The sequence below is a fragment of the Sprattus sprattus genome (assembly GCF_963457725.1).
Source record: "Sprattus sprattus genome assembly, chromosome: 4".
Lineage (NCBI taxonomy): Eukaryota > Metazoa > Chordata > Actinopteri > Clupeiformes > Clupeidae > Sprattus > Sprattus sprattus.
In genome coordinates, this window is record NC_137923.1 from 16,133,450 (window position 1) to 16,155,419 (window position 21,970).

At 40.3% G+C, this 21,970-nt stretch overlaps 1 protein-coding gene across 1 annotated transcript; it reads right to left on the bottom strand.

The window, feature by feature from the left end:
• Nucleotides 1-7,083: 7,083 nt before the first annotated feature.
• On the bottom strand, nucleotides 7,084-7,969 carry LOC308363375 (mediator of RNA polymerase II transcription subunit 31-like; the record flags this gene model as incomplete). The annotated part of the gene is made up of 2 exons (XM_080836186.1): nucleotides 7,084-7,466; nucleotides 7,960-7,969. The coding sequence occupies 2 exons, from the start codon at nucleotides 7,967-7,969 to the stop codon at nucleotides 7,084-7,086; spliced, it is 393 nt and encodes a 130-aa protein (XP_080692312.1).
• Between the last annotated feature and the right edge of the window lie 14,001 nt (nucleotides 7,970-21,970).

The window sequence follows — 21,970 nt, forward strand, 5'->3', positions numbered from 1 at the left end:
GTGTGTGTATATGTATTCATATAAGAGAAAAGAGGTGGTCCAGGCATTGCATTGTCTGAAGCAGGGGCTGGTAATGTTCTGTGTTGAAGGGACCAACTGGGCAGGTACTGTGATGTTTATAGCAGGGGCTAGGGATCCGGAGTGCCTCCAACTGCTGTGTGTATCAAACGCAACAAAGCTATCTAAAATAAAAGAAGAGGCCCAGGGCAGTTGCTGAAGCACTCCTTATCACAGTGGTGCTGTAGGGCTGGAAACCAGACTTAGTCCAGGTGCTGTGATGTTCTCTGTAGCTAGGGCTTGAGACCAGACTCAATCCAGATGCTGTTGTGTTCTGTGTTGCAAGGGACCAAATTAAATCCAGCCAACAGAACATCACAGCACCTGGAACAAGTCTGCCTGACTCTTGCTCCCTCCAGCTTATGTGATGTGCTGTGTAGCAGGGCCTAGGAACGACAGATACCCTCTAGGTGGTGAGATGAGGGGTGCTGCAAGAAAATGTCCTAGGGCTTTTGCACTGTCTGGAAATGGAGGATGTGCTGCATCATCACTACAGCTCAATCTGTTACAGGAAACAGAAGAGACAGTATAGCACATTGATTGATTGATTAGTTTATTGACAACACATCAGCTTTTTCCTTTACTGGATCACTGTTCTTCCTGTGGTCAAACAAAACATATATTCTTTTTACATTTTTCTCATTTCTCTTTTTACAATAATACAAACTCAACAGAAGACAAAAACACAAGACAAAACAAAAAACAAACACACAAGAGGAATTGAAAGCCTGCCACTTATAAAGGCTATACGTTGGTCCCATTACTGCCTTTTACCACATAGGCCTACAGAGGGCGAAGAAGATAAATCCAAATGAGAAGTACATCAGGGCAGATCAGAAAGTGAAGTACATCCAAGAAAAAGATAATCATAATCATGTACTTTGGGTAAACAAATACAGTTTTAATTTCGTTTTAAAGACTTTGTCACTGTTTTCCTCAATCAAGAAACTAGGTAGAGAATTCCATGCAACCATTCCTCTATAATGCAATGTTCTTTGTCCAGCCCCTGTTCTGTACGCAGGTAACAAAAATCTTTTCTCAACTGAGTGTCTTGTCGAGTATGTGTGTGTACTACAGGTAAACACAAAACAATGGAACAAAATAGCTGGACATTTTTTCATAATCACATTTCTTACAAAACTGAGAAGAGTATAATGTAACCTGTCTTTAACTGATAACCAGTTCAATGCATTTATCATTTCAGAGACTCTTGTTCGATATGAACAGTTGAGCACAATACGTGCTGCTTTGTTCTGAACAACCTGTAACTTGTTGAGATTATTTTCCGATGTATTAGACCATACAACAGTACAGTAGTTCATCTGGGACAGAACTACAGCCTGCATTAATTGTTTAACTAAATAGCCTGTCAAGTATTTTCGGCAATATCTAATTGCAGCCATTCCTCTTCCCATTTTCTTTACCATTTCATTCATTAACATGGCTCGTCCAGGACATCCTGCTATCGATCAAAACACCCAGTAGTTTCACTTCTGTCACCTGTTCTATTTCTTTATCATCTATTTTTACATGTAATTGTGGTTCTAATCTGCCTCCCCATTTAGAACATAATACTATACATTTAGTTTTTTCAATATTGAGAACTCATTTATTTGAGTCAAACCATTTCCTTACCCTTATAAGGTCTTCATTTAAGATACTTTCTCATTCCTGTGAGGTTGAGGCTGCTACATAAATAGTGGTGTCATCTGCATACATACCAATGGATGTCCGCTTTAAAATTAAAGGTAAATCATTAGTAAATATTGAAAACAATAATGGCCCTAAGCAGCTTCCTTGTGGAACTCCACAGTTCATCTATCTTATAACTGAGAAGCTGCCATTAAAGTACACACTGTATTTCCTATTGGTAAGGTAGCTATTGATCCAGGCAACAGAAGATCTGTCAAAACCATAGCAATGTAATTTGTTTACCAGTAACATATGGTCAAGTATATCAAAGGCTGCGCTAAAATCTAACAACACAGAACCAATGATCTTGCCTGAATCTATTTCTTTCAACCATTCATCAGTCAAATCAGTAAGTGCAGTTGCTGTGTAGTGCCCCTTTCTGTATGCTGGTGTACTGTAATCAGGTCATTTGTACAAAAGTAGTGTTGTATTTGCTCATATGCTATTCTCTCCATCATTTTATTTAACGAAGGTAGAATACTTATTGGTCTACTGTTCTTTCCAGAGAAAATTTATCTGCTATTCTTGGGCAGTGGAATAATCTTGGCTATTTTCCAATTCGCCGGACACATTGCTGTTTTAAAACTTAAATTAATTATATGACAGATAGGAGGCGCCACAGCATGAGCAACAGGTTTAAGCAACCTTGCATCCAGATTGTCAATGCCAGCTTGCTTATTCTTACTGGTTCGTACAAGGTGTTCAACCGTAGAGACTTGGACATCATCAATATGAAAAGTACAGCATTTATTCTTCATAATCTTGTTCATAATGAGACACATTATAGTCTGTTTAAATGATCTGGCGTTTTACATAACATGTAGGCTAGTTGAAGTTTGTATTACACATGTGGACCTGACAGCACACCACTAAATTACATCTGGGTTAAATATAAAATAAGAGACCTCTCATCTCATCTCATTAATCACTTGACCCCTACTTTCATGTAGCTAATTAATCATTGTGATTTAATCTCTCAATGCATTTGCATCTGGGCTAAGTAAACACTGCATTTTGCCGACGTCCTGGTCAAGTTTAAAACGTGAACAAACTCTTCGGCCAGTCAAGCAGATCACTATGTAATACAAATTGTCCAATCTCCGGGAAGATTAGGTCCTTGATGTGTCCGTTATGAGTAATATGACTATAGCCTACGCGATTGAAAAACAACGAGAGGAGGAATCAATCTAAATATAAAATGATTGGTCTTCAATTATAAGTCAAATTTCGAAGTCACGGGGCCTCCGCTAATAATAACATTAGAAATCGTTTTTTTTACCGATGCAAAAATGAATCTTCATCCTAAATTGTTTCCGATGCACACTTTTTTAATCGGGGAAATGGCATCCTGAGCTTTAATGACGGTGCGTCGATGTGACTTAGAATATTCCCTACTGTTTCAGGGAAACTGCAGTTCTTTACTTAAAATAGGTGGCGGTCTTCCTAAACCCTAGCCAATTTCACGGAAACACCCTTGGTCTGTATAATGAGGAGCTTACGTCTACCTCGCTGTAGCCCACCAAGCTGACGAACATCTGAATAACCTAGGCTACTTGTTCACTCTCATACCACGATTACATTAGCAAAAGATTGTTAGATTTTATTACATGGAAGACTTTGCTTACCTGGTTAAGTCCTTCAATATGCTTTAGTAAATTCCTAATAGCTCTTGTACCCTTGTATATTCAGTGTTTGTCTGTGTGTGGATGCATGCACATGAGGGGGATTTACAGACATCAGTTCTAGAGAAACAAATGTAATACGAACTTTCCATCAGAACCCATGCTTATGTTCCTGTTTGTAACTGATTGGTCAGTAGCCTTTCAAAACAGGATCTGTACAGCAAACCTGAAACCATAAACCTTTCGTTTCACTCAAACAGACACCGTCTCAAAATGCCATATCTGTTCATCACTTTTTTTGGTAAGTTAGTTAGTTTGAATATAATAAGTTTAACTTTACTGTGTTATGAATTGCATTTTTTCATTTCATTTGATGTTTTAACTATCATTCACGTATTGTTTAAATAGGCTATTGCCTTTGAAAGACAACTCCACAGTTTGTTACAGATATACTATATGTGATAATAATTTAATCATGATATTAACAGGCTACTGGGTGATGTTGAGGCAACTAGAGGCTTTCGAGAGGAAAGGGGTCTGTCTGGGGGAAACAGTGGACATTAAGTGCAGTATTTCTTTTCACCATGACATTACCTGGTTAAAGCTAAACAGCGATCAACCACCAATAGTGATGATGGTTACTTCTTTGATTAGCGACGGAGAGATGGCTGTCATTTATCGAGACAAAGATCTTTGGACTGAGGCCAGTGTCAAGGGAAGAGCTGTGACCCTGACGATCAAAAATATTTCTGTCAATTACCTGGGTCTGTACTACTGTACAAGGACAAAGGACAAAGTGTTGACATTTGTCACAGGAGTACTTGTACATGGTAAGAATGCCTTCTTCAACAGCAGCTAGTGGTGGGATGAGGTGATATGAAAAGTATTTTTACTTGAGGAAACCTATTTATGACTTGTCTTTCAGACTCTGGAAACAAAAAGGAACTACAAAATGTGAATCAAACTAATTACCGAGCTGTAGATTCTGAACAAGGTAACTGCTTCTGAATAGACTTGCAAACATGCATAATTCAACTTTTTTATATATACAATATTTATTGAATTGCAACTTCCAATGTGGTTGTCTATACACATTCACTGTTAAATTGTAGGATTAAGGTTACACAAGACTTATTTATCTTCCTTTTGTTGGCAGGACCTCTACTGCCATCCACTGGCACTCCTCTCTCCCCCTTTGGCTTGGCCTATATGGTTGTGTTGGTCTGTGGGCTGCTTACAATGATTGGGGCAGTTATTACTGTTCACCTCCAAATCAGGAAAAAGAGAGCTCATTGAAAAGGAAGTTTTCATGTAGGTAGCATGCTTTACAATTGGCAATATGATACCATATTCATATTTTTTTAACTGACAGCTAGACTTTGCTAAACCATCAACAACCAAACAATTTATGGTGGGCCTAAATAAATATAATCCCAAATGACTTCGACCATGTGGTTGAAATGGTTTTATGAAATGGGAAATGGTTAAGGATTGTTTAAAGGCACAGTCCGGGAATCTAATGCAATATAACCTTTGTCAAACTTAAAGGTGCATTATGCAACAATTATGCTTCAGGATTAGGATAAGCAGTTTAACCTTAAAAATTGGGGCGCTACAATGACTTTTAGTATGGAGAATCGTGTCCGTGCCATTGGCATAACAGGGTCGATAGGCATAACTGCGTTCTGTAGTTTTGCCTGCCGCAGCCCGCCGACCTGACTTGTTTACCTTCTGCCGATCTAGTACATAGACATATATAAATATATATATGTCTATGATCTAGTAAGTAGCTTATTTGCCGTCTTGCTTAGTCTTGTGTTGCACTTGCTTGATGTTTGACTGTGTAAGGACAGTCGTTGAGTAACTAGTTTGTCATAATGTCAGAGTCAGCACATTTCAAGAGATTTCGTTAGTTTTAGCTGCTAGCATACCTTTAGCGAATAGCTATTGATCCATAATGCACCTTTAATGAATTTGTCTTCATGGTCCTGTAGCTGTGCCTTTTGTGTGTATTCAAAAAAACTCCAAAGTTCACACAGCCCTGGTTGTGTACAGTAAACAGAGGGGCTCAGACCGAGCCATAAATATACTCCAGCATGCAAGGGAAGCAGGTCATTTGATTGACTGTTGAGCTTAAATATGAAGAACCTTCTACTAGAATTGCGCTGTGCCTTTAAGGCCTTTTGGAGTGTATGCCGTTGAACTTCCTATTTTTGCTACTTGCTATTTCTGACTCAGTGGATAGCATTAAATAAATCATTTTTCAATTAAAAGCTTTATCCTTTGAGAAAACTAGGTGCCATATGGCATGGATGTTTATAATGTATCTTATTTTATTTAATGAGCTGTTCTGCGTGTATTTACATTAAAAACCTGTAATCCTTGCAAACGGTAGAGTTAGGCCATGATCAGACAATAAACCTAAATGTTTTCGTTACAAAATGAGTCAGGATATTTGAAGCCACAGAACCTGATAGCCGTTTACATTATTCCATTAATGGAGAATCAAGAGGTACAGCCTATACCCTATAAGTTGCAGAACACATTGCTACATTTTAAAATTTAGTTTGTGTTCGTTTTAGTAGTCCGGTATTGGAAAACTAAAGGAAAGCCTTGATTTGTAGAAGCTGAAAAGCTAGGATGAAAGAATGCATGATACCAAATGGGATATATTTCAGTTTCTTAGGCTAAAAAGTAAAACAGAACAGGACAGAGTGGTATACCAACCACAGTGCAAATCAACGGGGGAAATGAAAACAAAGCTGATTTATGTTTTTGTTTGTTTTAGTATGCATTATTCATTGATTTGACATTTTTATTTCAGTTGAGAAAATTAATAGTTAAACTGAACAAACTGAAAGAAAAAGAAAAAAAAGTCAAAACTATGACAACTATGGTTAACATTAACTATGCTGTCATGCACTGTTGTAAAAAATAGGCTGTTGCTGTTCAAACATAATTGTTGTTTCCTATGTGTAGAAACAGATACATAAGCAAAATCCTATTGCTCTTTGTTGCTGTTTCAGTGGTGACACCCAGATAAGCATTCCCTTGGAAAGTGGATTACTTACTCTACACACAGTTCAGTCATGTTAATACCATTAAAAAGGTAGTCAGTGTTGCTCTAGTTGTTTTGAAATTGAACATACACATATAGGCCTATATATTATGGCTAACCATCGCAATTCTAAAGTTTCTTGGTAAACACACGCTTCTAATATGCAACTGGATCAGGGAGGAGACTGGAGGTCTGATGGGGGATACACAATTCAGCATCGATTATAGAACCATATGCAACATGGATACATGTGACGTGCTTGGGTGTCTTCAAAGGGTTCTAGTTTTTCTACTGTTCAACATTTCACTACTCACTCACTCACACACGTGTCTAGTTCAGTCAACTAGCTTCAGTCTTATCAAATTTTTGCATAAAGTACAGACATATAACAAAACCAAAGGGAAACAGTCTTACATTGGAGATCCCATACATTTTGTGTGTATGTAGAAGGCTGAATCTCTGCAAAAATGTACATGATGTCAATGTAATACTTCAACGTAATATTTGATCTATGATCATATGAATGGCCATGAAAGTCAAAAGACACATTTAGTTTGGTACACATTTTCTTTTGCTACGGTAATAATGCACTTTTGACTTCTCAATTACACTGTAGATATCAGGTCAACTTCAGGCAAATCATAATTCTGCCACTCATTTAGACGCAGCGTTTCCATGTGGTGGCTGCAGCTGTGGCTGTTGCTGTTCTGCCAGTGCTTGCTGGAGACGAGTGCGCTTGCGGGAGTAGTGCTGCCAGTGCAGGAGCTGCTGTTCGTCGATAAACTTGGTACACTGTGCGTTCACCAGTTCCTTACGGAAGTGTTCATATTGCAGTAATTCCAACGTGTGTAGGGAGTGGGGGTACTTGAGAAATTTGGCATACTCCGGTTCTTTCCAATAAAGCAAGTATTTCAAGTAATTCACAAATACCTTATCTCGCAGGTACCCTCTTTGAGCAAGAAAGTTCAGGTAATTGGGATTGGCCAGACACTGAACAAATTCTAACTCTGATTGAAAACGGTTCCTCGCTTGCTCGTCTGTAAAATAAAAAGCCACACCATGAATCATTAAGGTTAAATCAATACGATGTGTGTGTGTGTGAATGAATTCCCTGCTGCTCATTTTCTATGACTGCAATGTACCGTACACAGGGGTAGCCCGTGGCAAAAGCAAGATAATTGGCAACCCTGCAGGAACTTTATAGAAACTGTCATAAGTTCTCCCCAACGGTGCACACTACAGCATGCACAGCCCACATCAACGATTGCCTTTCCAAAGGACAGTTAAGTAGTCCATTTCAGAAATATGTATCAGTGTGGAAGAAAGAACTCGAATACGCCATCTACCTAGTAAAGTAAGCTAGGTTGCTAACGTTAGCTCACGGGTGGAACGTTATCTGCACTGGAAGCAAGAAAATTAGCTAGGTAGGCTACCTTGCGTTACTGTTTTAATATGTTACCAAGATAACATGGGTGCGACAGGGGAAAATGGCTTGCCCGATAATTAGAAATAGCAAAACGTAAAAATTACCTGTTTCCATAGCGTCAGAAGTACACTGGTAACGTTATACAAGAAAATACATCTACTCTCCCAACACATTTCCAAAGTTAGGCCATTTTAACGAATTTCTACCTTAATAATCTTTTCTCATTGTTGTTTCAATACAAAACACTAAATTATGCTTGTTAAATTTAGTACGACAAGGTTGCATTTGTCGCATTCAAAAGAGCTTCTTCTTCTTCTGTTATGTTTTATGGCAGTTTACCCATCAAGGTGTAGGCTATTATTACCGCCATCTACTGGACTGAGGTGCAGTTCATTGGGGATCTTAAAGGCAGGCACCCAGTGCAACTTTCGAGGCTTAAAAATAAACATTACATTTCTAGTCTTTTTTACACGTAGGCTAGTAAGTTTCAATAACTCCATACCATTACATATCGACATTCAAGGAGCAAAGATGAGACGTCGTCGTGTGGTGAGAACTGATAGAAAATCGATAACAACAACAATCGCAATTATATTATAGAACTGATCTTGGCTCACCCAAAAACGTCTCCAAGGAAAAAAAACTTGCTTTGCAGCACTAACAGCTCTTTTCATTATTTCTCTCTGTCTAGAGAATCTTTCACAACTTAACAGAACATGTTTTAGATCCTCTCTGACTCCACAAACCTCACATTTTCCTGATGTATGGTTGTTAATGATAAATAGATTACTGTTCAGAGCAGTGTGACCTATCCTCAGTCTGTTAAACCAGACCTCCTCCTGTCTGCTTATGTAACTGTTCTTTTTCCCTACAATTTCTTTTTGAATGTTGTAAAGATGTCTACCCTTTTTCTCCTTATCCCATTCAGCCTGCCACATTGAATTATTTTTTTGTTTGATGTGTACCTTGATCTCTGATCATCTACTGAGTGGAATGCTTAATTTAACCTCTTCTTCTTTCGTTGCCTCTTTTGCCAGCTTGTCTGCTTCCTCATTCCCTTCAACACCTTTATAAGCAGGAACCCACACAAACTGGACTGTCCTTCCCTGTTGACTAATTGAAAATATGGTTTGATAGATTTCATTCAATAGATCCTACATGCTGATTCTCCATTTTGAATAGCTGTGGTAATGCAATGATGATGGCTGCCATTTCAGCTGCAAAAATGGATAAATGCTCCGTAGTCCTCTTTTTAATATATATTTCAGATTCCTGCCATATTCCCAACATTCATTAAGGACCTCCTTCGTAGGATGAGATACTATGTCCTTTTAAAATTTAAATTGACCCAATAACACAAACTCAATTTCAGACGCCTGAGGTGTAATGGCATTTCTCTTGTCTCTACTTGCAGTGCTGGTACAGGAAACGTTCTAAATGCACCACAACATATTCTGAGACGTTAAGCCTGCATTCTGTCAAGTATGTTAAGGTGTGTCTTTGATGTATCTGTACACAATACATCCATAGTCAAAAAATGATCTAATCAGAGCAATATAAATTCTTTTTAGGGACGTCCCTGAAGCTCTCCAGTTGTACCCTGCTAAGCATTTCAATAAATGAACACCCTTCTTGCACTTCTCAATCACCTTCTGAATGTGTTCCTTAAAAGTTAACTTAATATCAAACCACACTCCCAGGTACCTAATGGTATCGACTTGCTTTAAGACTTGTCCATAGAGCTTAATTTCTATATCAGGATTAATTATATTATTTGAAAAACAGATGATTTGAGTTTTTTCCACGGATAAATGAAAACCCCATTCAAATGCCCATTTCTCAACCTTGTTTATAGCTTGTTGCATTTTAGCTGTAATGTTTCCAATGTTTCGCCCTCTTATCCACAAAGCTCCATCATCAAGATATAATGCTCTGTTTACTCTTACATCATCTATTAGTTCAAAAATATCACTGATCATTAAATTGAATAACACTGGACTACATCTTGAGGTGTACCATTTTCTATAGGATAAGTCTTGGAAAAATCAACCTAAACTCTTACTTCTATAGTTCTTTCTTTTAGGAAATCCCTGATCCAATTGAACATCTTCCCACCAATGCCCATCCTATTCAACTTAATTAACAGCCCCTCCTTCCAAAGCATATCATATGCTTTTTCTATGTCAAAGAGTGTGGCCAAAACTAACTCCTTGTTATTTTGTGCTTTCCTTATTAGATTTTCCATACAACAGGGTCCATTGTAGTCAGTCCACTACGGAACCCGCTCTGATGGTTGGATAATAGACCTTTCTTTTCACCCTCATGCATTAACCTTCTAACAATCATTCTTTCCATTAGCTTTCATAAAATAGATGTTAATGCAATTGGCCTAGACCGCCCATTCATTTTTGTCCTCTGTGGAGGACATGAGTCTGAGGACTTTAAGTTAAGCACTATCAATGCAATCTTTTTGAGTCCTACTGTACAGTGAAGAGGACATCCTGGGCTTTCTAGTGAGGTCACAATTGTGGGGGTGTGGCAAACAGAGCACATGGATTTTCATTTCAAAATGGCGGCAATCGCACCATCCACATTTTATGGCACAAAGGGTGGAAAGTTACCAATTTTTTGCAGACATTATGCTTCTTTTGATAATAATCAAATTGTTCTTCAATATAAGAGTCTTAACTACAATTTAGAAAGATTTCAGAAATGTACAGTCATTTTAACCCTTTGAAAACACAACTTTTATTTAGTGTCCTCTGTAGTGGACAGCGGGACTTACTACCGCCAGTTTTAACCACTTTCCATACTCTAGGAAGCAGGAACTGAGTGAGGCACAAAAGATATTACTAAGAATTGATGCAGGGGAGTCAGACTTAGAGCTGTCAGGAGATGAGGTGGAGGAGGGCCAGGCAGTTGAGCTGGAAGGTGAAAGCTCAGAGGAGGACATATCAGCTTTGGAGGAGACTGAGCATGCTATTTCTCCGGAGAAAGAGACGCTGACGGTCCATTATGTAGTGTTAGTTGTGTTATTTTTTTAAATGATGTTCCAGTGTTCAGATATGTTTCCTACAATGAACGACTTCTTTATGTTGATGAAATGAAAATACATTTAACCAAAAAACATACGAGAATTAATTACATTTTTTGATCAAGCAAGACCCGATGTCCACTACAAGGGACAGATGATAAAAAATAAAGAAATATATTTTTTGAAAAAAAAAATATTTGCAATATGCTTCTTTCAGCCACAATACTTAAATTATCCCCAAAAAATCGGAATGTCAAAACCTTTTTTCCTCCGGGTCTCAGGAGGATAGATTTTAACTTCAGTTCTGTCCTTCCTGTTTCCAATTGGAATCACTACAGAGTGTTTCCTACACAAAGGCAATTTCCCTTGTTCCCAAATCGTATACCGTTTTAGAATTCCATACTTAGCCACGTCATCTATCTCCTTAATCATTTTGTAGCATACAACATCTTTCCCTGGTGAAGAATTCCTGGTCCCATTTAATGCTCTCTTAAGCTCATATAAGGTAATGCTCTCACTATTTACCTGTTTTCGTAGTATTCCTTAACTTCCCTCCATTACTTTAAGTCTCCAAGCTAATTCTTCAATCTGGAAATTCCCCCTTCATTTCATTTGTTCCGTTAGTCTGGCAAACTGCTCAATGGCGGTCCACTTCATTCACGTAATTGGACACTCCTTTAACCAATCAGACCAACGATACTACACAACGATACAACGATCGGTAATAAAGCAAACACATATTTTTTCTGTAAATATTGTTCCAGGGCAAGTTTCTGTTCTGTTTTCAAAGACAACTTGCCTTTGAAATCATCCAAGACAGCCACGAGAGCAGTGTCGAATTTTTGCTGTGCTTCGGCGGCCTCCATGTACAATGTTTTCAAATTCTCTTTGCCGTCGATTTTGTTACGTAGTCGTGGTTAGTTTAAATCCGCCAATGGCGCGCCAGGTAGCCAATAGCGAGTTTGTGATTGGCTTCAAGGATCCTTACAATGCTGAACTAAGTTGGTATAGCCGCCTTGCCAGACTGACTTTGAAGGCAAAATCAAATTGGCCGGAAAAAGAGGGGCGGGACTTCCCAGACAATTTTGAGCTATGAACCTTGACAAACCCTTTTGCAAGTATCTCGGCTTACTCTTGATTAGTCACCGCCTCTATATCAATATCTTTAATCACCGATATAGAGAATGCCCTTCTAATGCCTCCCAACACGTTTTACCGTAGACTGTGCTCTTTTAAAATCCATTAAATTGGGATATCTCAATTAAACCCCTCCCTTAAAGGCCTCAATATGTTACCAGAGTCCCTAAAACAGCGATACATGTAGTTGAAAACAGAAATGAGAATGTCGATATCTGATGTTACCATTATAATATCTACAAATATCTCATATGTACACATCTCTATGTTGCATAGGAATACATGGAAGATAAAGTTGTGAACCATCTCTTACAGCAGAGCCCGGATAGCTCAGTCGGTAGAGCATCAGACTTTTAATCTGAGGGTCCAGGGTTCAAGTCCCTGTTCGGGCGATGTCTTTAGTTTAAGTCCCTGCAAAGATGAATGCATTGCAATCATCCAGACTGTTAACATGAGAATGTAGTAGAAGTGCTGAATTTGTGCATCTGAACTGCTTCCTGAGTGTCATGGAAAACCAGTTAAATTCCCCTCTACATTATTTCAAGCTAGTGTCACAGAAGAGAAACCCTGACAATGCCACAGCGACTGGTGGATCCACAGCATTCCCAACTACCATAAAGCACGTTGGAGGCAGAACTCCAACATAACTCCATCCAGTCAGCGAAGGGAAACTCAGATGTTCATTAAAAAAAGCGAAGACTATACATCATTTGAAGTTGTGGGTGTTTTGACACCTAAATAATGTAATTTCAACGGTTATATAGCATTATGCAGAATTACACATCAGATGTTAATTGACAACTGCAGACTATAGCAGACAAATATATATATACACACACATACTAATTGAAATAACATTACTAGGAAATATTTCCTATGGGCGCCGTGGCTTAGATGGTTAAAGCGCCTGTCTAGTAAACAGGAGATCCTGGGTTCGAATCCCAGCGGGGCCTTATGTGTTTGTCGTTTTCGGTACATCGACTTCAGCATGTTAGAATGTCACGCCTGTTCAAAAAGTAGCCACTACCAGCGGTCTCAGCAGCTTTGCAACACCACTGTGCAGACCAAGCACAATAATTCGATAATTGGGGACACAGAGAGGTCACCCAATCCTGTGTTTCCAGAGTTTCGTGGTCTGCGCATGGGGTTCACGTGTACAGAAGGTGACCAGACGGTTTTCAGTCACCCCAAGTCGGTTTCAAGGTTCCCCATTATTGCAATATAAACCGGACCCACCTCTGTCCACTTGTCAGTCAAGAGCAGCAGAGCATCATCATCGTAACATTACCAAGTTACGCTGAACAACACTTCTCAAAAGATATCCTCTCTTTGCTGAGGCTAACGCAAGGAAAGACAACTCGTCAAAGTAAGTAACCACGACATATTTTTATTTTTGTCTTAGACAGTAGCACACGTGTTATATCCATTCGTAAAAGAAAAAAAAAGTAATTTGATGGAGTTGTCGACCCTCATATAGTTGCATATAGCAAAAGCCGTGTCTTGCGTCAAGCCAAGCTAACGTTAACGCTTTCGCTAAAGTTACATGCTAATAGTTTCGTAGATAGTTCGTGTACAAACAAAACCGATAACGTTGGAATTATAAACTGGGTTACGTTTAATAACTACAATATTAATAGTCAGGAACAGCTTTGTGTAGGCCTAACTACTTATTATTCTGAGCTGAAACTATTGATACGATAACAGGAGTGTGTGTTTATGTGATGCAGTGTATTGTTGAAAGCATGCTCATAATCAGTGTTTACTTGTTGACTACTGTGGGTTTGTTTCCAGTACCTGTTCTACTTTTAATATCAACTCTCTGTTCAGTTTGTTAGCTAATAACATTGATCCAAAGTACCGCCTGAGAATAATGGAATGTATTAGCCCACCTAGAGGCACGCATCAAAGACAGCTTCAGCTGTTAATGGTTGTAGATAACCATGTCATTACTGTATCTGAAAGCAAAAAGATGTGTTCTCACTTCATCAGTGTAGTTTGCCTAACTAACAGTATGAATGTACTCATAACTATGCACTTGTTTGGCACACACTGTGATACGTTGTTGTAATTATTATTATTGCAATTATGTCCATGTTGGCTTTAGATGAGCACTAGACCTAAGAGCCTCAAATCCATGGGAGACACGGAGTGGATGGCGAGGCTAAGGGCGTTTGCCAGCTCAGGAGTTTGGCCTTCTGGAGGAGGCAATAGACCAGCCCCAAGGCAGCGAAAGTGGCATGACTTTTATCAGAAGGTAAAGTATAGTATTGCCTGTTCACCTGATTACCTGTTGCTTATTACTTATTCACGTAATGGAAAAATTGGCAATACAATGGTTGAGACGAATATCAACCAGACAAAGGAGTACACTGAGTAACTCACTCTAGGCTAAATAATGATTCAGATTTTTTCAGATTGAGAAATGCCCCTTGCAGGCCCGTGGACAGACAACCCTCTTTGGAGGGTCCATGACATGTAATTGTGGATTCCATATCGTCAAGGTGACCCCCCACCCCACACACGCACACACCGGTACACACATACCCCCTTCCCCTATGGTTGACCTCAAACTCCCCCATGGAGAAACATCAAGTTTGGAGGGCCATTTGCATAGCATTGACACCTTCACATGACCCCCCACCTCACACCTTGAACAAGACCCCCAGACACACTTACCCCTGCCCCTATGCTTGACCTCAAACTCCCCCATGGAGAGACATCAAGTTCACCCACACACATCACAGACCCCCATATATATAACTTAATTAAACCCCTTTCTTGACAAAGGGTCCAGGAAGCTTCCCCCCCAGACCTGTGACTAATGCTGAATGCCATTGTTTAGTATGTTAATTCTGTTTTAGCAGACTGCTGCAGTCACTAGGCCCATATACATGTGCCAATGTGATCCGGTCAACTTATCGTATCGTATTCGCGTGTAGGTGTGAACATTTTCAAGGGAATCGGCTCTTGTCGTTACGTGTTTACATGTGCAAAATGTGATCCGTTTACATTGCCTCGGGCATGCGCAAAGACGACGGAGATGTGCTCTCACCTGGTTTGTTTTCTAACAACATCAACGTGGATCCGCATTGTGCAAAGGCAGTGTAGTGGCTAAAAGTTCCCTTCTTTCTATCAGTAGGCTATATAGTTCTTAATATTTTCTTTGAATAACCACTCTCAGACTGAAAGAAAACGAGTCTACGCGTGGATGTGTTTCAACAACGGTAGAAAACTGTGTTTGCTCCGTCTTTTACTGAACTCATAATTGACAGTGGTATTAATACAGTTGAGACATGGGTACAGTTGATACACCCGCTGTAACAGTGTTAACCAGTATGTGAGTAATCTGGGTTTTATTAAAGCATAGTGTGTGTAATGTTTAGCTATTTCATTCCGTTTGTTAACTTTTCCGGCTGTCTGTATTTACTTACAGCAGCAGACGTAAAGGAAAGGGAATTAACCCCGAAGTTAAAAGCATGTAATCTATTTTGGCAGCGGAGCATTTTACTCCCCTGCCATCTCGGAATGAAATAGCTACACAATTCACACGTAATGCTTTAATAAAACTCACGTTTTATGAGACACCACCAGAGGCACAACAGACAAGTCTTACCATTGAAGATCTTTTTGCACGCCAACGTTCGTTCTGAAACTACATCCAACCATCCAGGTTTATCCATGTTGTTGTGGAGAACACTTCACACTCCTTACATTGGACATATCCAACAGCCTAATTAGAATCTGCATTGTCTACTAATAGGCCGGATGGTGAACCCTGTTATCGTTTCATCCCGCTCCACAGACGGGGTACTACACAATCTTTAGCTCATAAAAAAGAACGAGTCGTGCTGAGCTACCAAAAAAAAGTTCGCCGCTGACTTTCCAGTCGATTGTCGATACGTCTATGTTTTATGCAGAACTAGAGCCTTCACAGCGTAATAAGATTTTGGTCGCGAGTGGTGGCACGGTTCGACACGTGATCGTTCTACACCAATGAGGTAGCTGCTTTTTGACAACAGACTGGCAAGATGGCGACCACCATGGTTTGAATTTACGTTACCGATAAAGAGGAAAACAGCCGAACATCCTCAAAATCGGGCCAAAGGGATTCTAAACAGTGGTGTATACCTAGCCACGTCCAAGAAGAACAATGAGGCAAATATGCGATAATGTTAAGTCATTTAAATCAAGTTTGAAATACATGAGAATACGCCTGACTGAGGATCTAACATGGACTGTGAACACCCAGCAAACAGTGGGGTGTACTACGAATCTCGTTACAGATAGCCGGGCTATCTAGACATAGTGAGGCTTGCTAAAACCTTAACTGGGGCTATAAGTTAAGTGGTACTACGACCGCAGCTATGTGATATATTTGTCAAACTGGGTTTGGATAGGTGGAGCTTCCCCTGTAACATATGACAGAATCTTTCGCATAAGATACCATGGTGATGTAGCGACGCAAAAGAGAACAACGTTCGTGGTACAGAATACCTATCTCTCTAATCGAGTTTCGTAGTACACCCCACAGCTGTGGATAGTGTCCTGACGGCATCATCACTGGCCATTGACTTTTCATAACACTGAGGTCAGGCAAAAAGCTTAACACCAAACAAAATGTCACTACATGCTTTACGTTAGTATTTCTATGTATGTGACAAATAAACCTCCTTCCTTGTATCAATAAAAGGCAGCATTGTACTTAAACCAATGACCATTTGTTCATTCAGTCATTCATTCATTCATTCTTCCACAAATGAATACAACACTGATCAACCATATAAACAATCTTTATGAAAAATATGAAAACAGTACAAATCAGAATTAAAGAATAACAGATTAAGGACTAAGGGGGGGGGTTGGACACGGGGGATGGGCTTACTCAGAAGCAGTGTGTTAACCAGACAGGCCATCAGGCTGAGGAGCCACATTTCTGAACAGGTATTCAGTGTTATATTAACATATCAACATACACACTGCCCTATTAAAGTCAAAGTGAGATTCAGTCAAACATCTAAAACACTGGGGGGGGGGGGGGGTATTATAGGCATAGGAATGTTATGTATTGGATTGTTATTTCACTCTCTCTCACACACACACACACACACACACACACAAAGGACATTACGGCAATTCACACATACATTCATATTAGAATTAGACAAATACAGGGATTGTACAGCAGTGTAGGCTAGATAGTAAAAAGGGTGCTAGGTGGTGCACCCAAAAGCAGACATATGTGCAGCACAGGCAGGATACACCTCTAGAGATCCTTAAGCACACATATGTGCAGCACAGGCAGGATACACCTCTAGAGATTGAGTAAAGTTAATGGGACCGCCCAGCAACACACAGGGACAGAAGCGGAAAATCCCAAGTGTACAAGTGAGCGAGGGGGGGGGGGGGGGGGGGGGGGGGGGGGTTATGGGGGAATGGGCTTACTCAGAAGCGGTGTGCTAACCAGACAGGCCATCAGGCTGAGGAGCCACATTTCTGAACAAGTATTCAGTGTTATATTAACATCAGGCATGCTTTGACATCCATATAAGCATACACACTACCCTATTAAAGTCAAAGTGTGATTCAGTCAATATCAAAAACCTAAAACACTGGGGGGGAGGGGTGTAATGTAATTTCACACCCAGACACATGCACAACACATTATGGCAATTCACACATGCATTCATATTAGAATTGGACAAATACAGGCCCGGGGTGGGTAATCGGGAGAGTCGGGAGATTTCCCGATGGGCCGCTTCACTTCTGGGCTGGTCGAGAATTTTAATTTTGACATTGGTCACGTTAGTCCATCTTATATTAAAGTATGCTAAACATGTTCCGCATTGTGACACTGCAGCCTCTGCATGGGTTGTACCATGCGAGGAAGTTCTCCCCTGGCAAATAGAGTTGGTTGGGTCCATAGCCCGTCTTTAAAATAAAAAAAGATCTCAGGTGGGCTACCGATAGTTGGGCCGGCCCTACCGCAACGATAGGCATCAAAGAGAATGGATGGGAGGAAGAGGGCAGGAGGGGCTGAAAAAGCCAGACTTAAGAAAAGAAAGGCATTGGAGGAGGATACTGCCAAATGTGCAAAGCTTACGGATTTATTCTCAAGAGGACAAAAACAAGTGGCCACTGGTAAATAGAGACATAAGTCTAATGATTAGCAACGTAACTATTCGGCTAACTTTGTATCGTTGGTTAATATCGTTGTAGCGTTGTCAACCTATTCGCAAGCAAAATATCACATTTAGCCTAATTAAAATATTAGCCTTTTTATATCACCCAATATATGGCGATCCACAGACTTGCAAATATTACGCAAAATTGATTTGTGTATGCAGTAAAATTACTATTTTTCTTTGTAGCTTCTGAGCAGCAGATAAGCCACTCTCCTGCTGAGAATGAAGAGCCCGAAATTTCTAATGAGGAGGCCATGACTACAGGGACAGGTAGAGAGGATAACAGAGTAAACTATATTAATTAAAGTAATTTAATGTAAGAAAGAGCAGTATATGACAGTCCTTGATGAACCAAAATGCATTATTTGCTCAGAAGTAGGTGTATTAAAGGAGTAATTCACCACAATATAATACCGGTGCAAAAAAAATGATAATGAACATGACAATAACGGCCACCATGAGGTCTCATTCCAACACATCTGGCCTATATGCCCTTCTGCCTTTTTTAATGTTATGTAAAACAGGTGAGTCAGATGCTGAGAGAGGAGATATAGAGGAGGCAGCATCCAGTGGATATAGAGAGAAGACAGCATCCAGTGAAACAGCCCAGCACGAGATCCCAGAGGCACAGGCAGATGCTAGTGTAGATGAGGAAGCCTATCACTTTGATTATTTTGCTCATCCTCAAGCACAGGATCTAGACACGTTTTTTAATTACCATCCTCAGCAGCCAACAAAACACCACCTACTAGCTAAAGTTTTTCACAGCAAGCATGGTACCAACCGCAAGTGGTTGACACATAGTGAAAGAACACAATCACTGTATTGTTCTGTGTGTTTGGCATTTGCACCTGCTGCAAGTGATAATCCTTTCATAAAGGGAGGTATGAAAACATGGAAACATGTTCATCAGCGGATAGAAGAGCATGAGAAAAGTAAGATCCACAGAGATAGTGCTGATGCTTACTTTCTGTTGGCTAAAAAGGCAGATATAAAGAGCCTTCTGGCAGGCAAACAAATGTCTTTACATCAAGAGCAGGTGAGGAAGAAGCGTCAGGTCATGGAACGCATAATAGATGTGATAAAAGTTATAGGCAAATGTGGACTTAGTTACAGAGGGGACAAAGCAGAGGCTGCTTATACAGTGGGGAAAATAAGTATTTGAACCCCTGCCGACTTCGCAAGTTTGGCCACTTGCAAAGAAATGTGTGATCCAGAATTTTAATGGTAGGTGTATTTTAGCAGTGAGAAACAGAATATCAACAAAAAAAATCCAGAAAGAAGAAGACTTTATTTGCATTTGATGCAAAAAATAAGTATTTGAACCCCCAAGCAAACAGCAAGAATTCTGGCTCCCAGTGGCCAGTTATATGCCCAAAAAGCACACAGATTAGTCCTCATTAGGTCTAACAAGGTATACCTGATCTCAACTGGTGACCTGTATAAAAGAAACCTGTCCAAAGAATCATACTTCACACCTTCAACCTCACCACCATGGGCAAGACCAAAGAGCTGTCCAAGGACGTCAGAGATAAGATTGTAGACCTGCACAAGAATGGAATGGGCTACAAAACCACCGGCAAGCAGCTTGGTGAGAAGCAGATAACTATTGGTGCGATTATTCATAAATGGAAGCAACACCAAACAACTGTCACCCGCTCTAGGTCTGGGGCTCCATGCAAGATATCCCCTCGTGCGGAATCAGTGATCATTCGAAAGGTGCAGAATAACCCCAGAACTACACAGGGGGAGCTTGTGAATGATCTCAAGGCAGCTGGGACCAGAGTCACCAAGAAAACCATTGGCAACACACCACGCCGTAATTTTTGGAAGTACTGCAGCACTCGCAAGGTCCCCCTGCTCAAGGAAGCGCATGTACAGGGCCATCTGAAGTTTACCATTGCACACTTGAATGATTCTAGGGAGGATTGGGAGACAGAATGTGGTCAGATGATACCAAAATCAAGCTCTTTGGCATCAACTCGACTTGCCGTGTTTGACAGGGGGGGGGGATGCTGAATATGACCCCAAGAGTACATCATACCCACCATCAAGCATGGTGGTGGAAACATTTTGCTTTGGGGCTGTTTCTCTACCAAGGGTACAGGACGACTCCACCGGATCAAGGGGACTATGGATGGGGCCATGTAATGTGGAATATTGGGCTTGAACCTCATTCCCTCCCATTGAAAACACAACCTTAAAGATTTGGAGAGGATCTGGAAAGAGGAGTGGACCAAAATCCCTCCTGAGATGTTTGTAAACCTGGTGACCAACTACAAGAAACGTCTGACGTCTGTGCTTGCCAATAAGGGTTATTCCACCAAGTACTAAGTCATTTTTGTCAGTCAGTTTTGGGGGTTCAAATACTTATTTTTTGCATCAAATGCAAATAAAGTCATAAATGTTATAAAATGCATTTTTTGGGATTTTTTTGTTGATATTCTGTTTCTCACTGTTAATATACACCTACCATTACAATTATAGATCACACATTTCTTTGCAAGTGGCCAAACTTGTGAAATCGCAAGGGGTTCAAATACTTATTTTCCCCACTGTACACTGGAAGAAACTGCCGTCAACCATGGCAACTTTCTGGAGTTGGTAACACTTTTGAGCCGTTATGATCTGTGCCTTCAACAGCACCTTAGCAGTTGTATTGAGAAAAGCAAGAGGCATCATGACACTGGTGCAAAAGGGAGAGGATCTCTTGTGACTCTCCTATCAAAGGATATCGTTGAAAAGGTTGTTGATGCTCTCAGCCAGGTCATAAAGGGCACAATTTCAGGTGAGGTTAGACAGGCGGGACTGTTCTCGGTTCAGATCGATACGACCCAAGATATAACATCAAAGGACCAGTGTGCTATCATTGTCAGATACGTCACAGATGTAGTTCATGAGCGGTTGGTTGCTGTGGTAAACTGTGAAAAATCCACAGGTAAATATCTGTCAGAGCTACTCATGAACACATTGGACAAACTTGACATTAATATAGGCATGTGTGTTGGGAACTCCACTGATGGTGCAGCAAATATGCAGGGACTGTATAAAGGGTTCTCCACCTACCTGTCTGAACAGTCTCCAACACAAATTCATGTCTGGTGTTATGCACATGTTTTAAATCTTGTACTGGCAGACACAACAGGAAGTGTTATAGAGAGTGCATCTCTCTTCTCACTACTTAATGATGTGGCAGTTTTCCTCAGGGAGTCTTATAAGCGTATGCAGACTTGGGATGAGATTAGTGAGGACAAACATCACAGGAGACTGAGCCCAATAGGGGAAACCAGGTGGTGGGCTAAGGACCAGGCTCTCACTAAGGTCTTTGGGTGTTTTGGAAATCCCCAGGATGCATTGTTTGTTGACCTGCTACTGACCCTAGCCTCTGTTGAGGAAGATAGAAGCATGAAGTCAACAGTCAGGGTCAAAGCAAAGGGATTAATTGAAAATCTTTTGAAATATGAGATTATCCTGATTGCTCAAACTTTCCTTCGCATTTTTCAGCAAACATCCCCCCTCTCCAAGTACCTACAGACACACGGAATGGATATTTTGTCAGCTCAGCGTCTGGTTGAGGGGACGAAGGATAGCCTTAAAAAATATGTCAGGGACTTTGAGGGAGTGAAAGTGGCAGCTGATGCATTTGTGAGTTGGGCCAATGAAAAGCTGGAAGATGTGGACAACTGTGAGCTAGTTGTGCAGACTACATTGCCAGAGAAGCGTGTCCGAAAAAAGAAAAGAATGCCAGGGGAGATTTCAAAG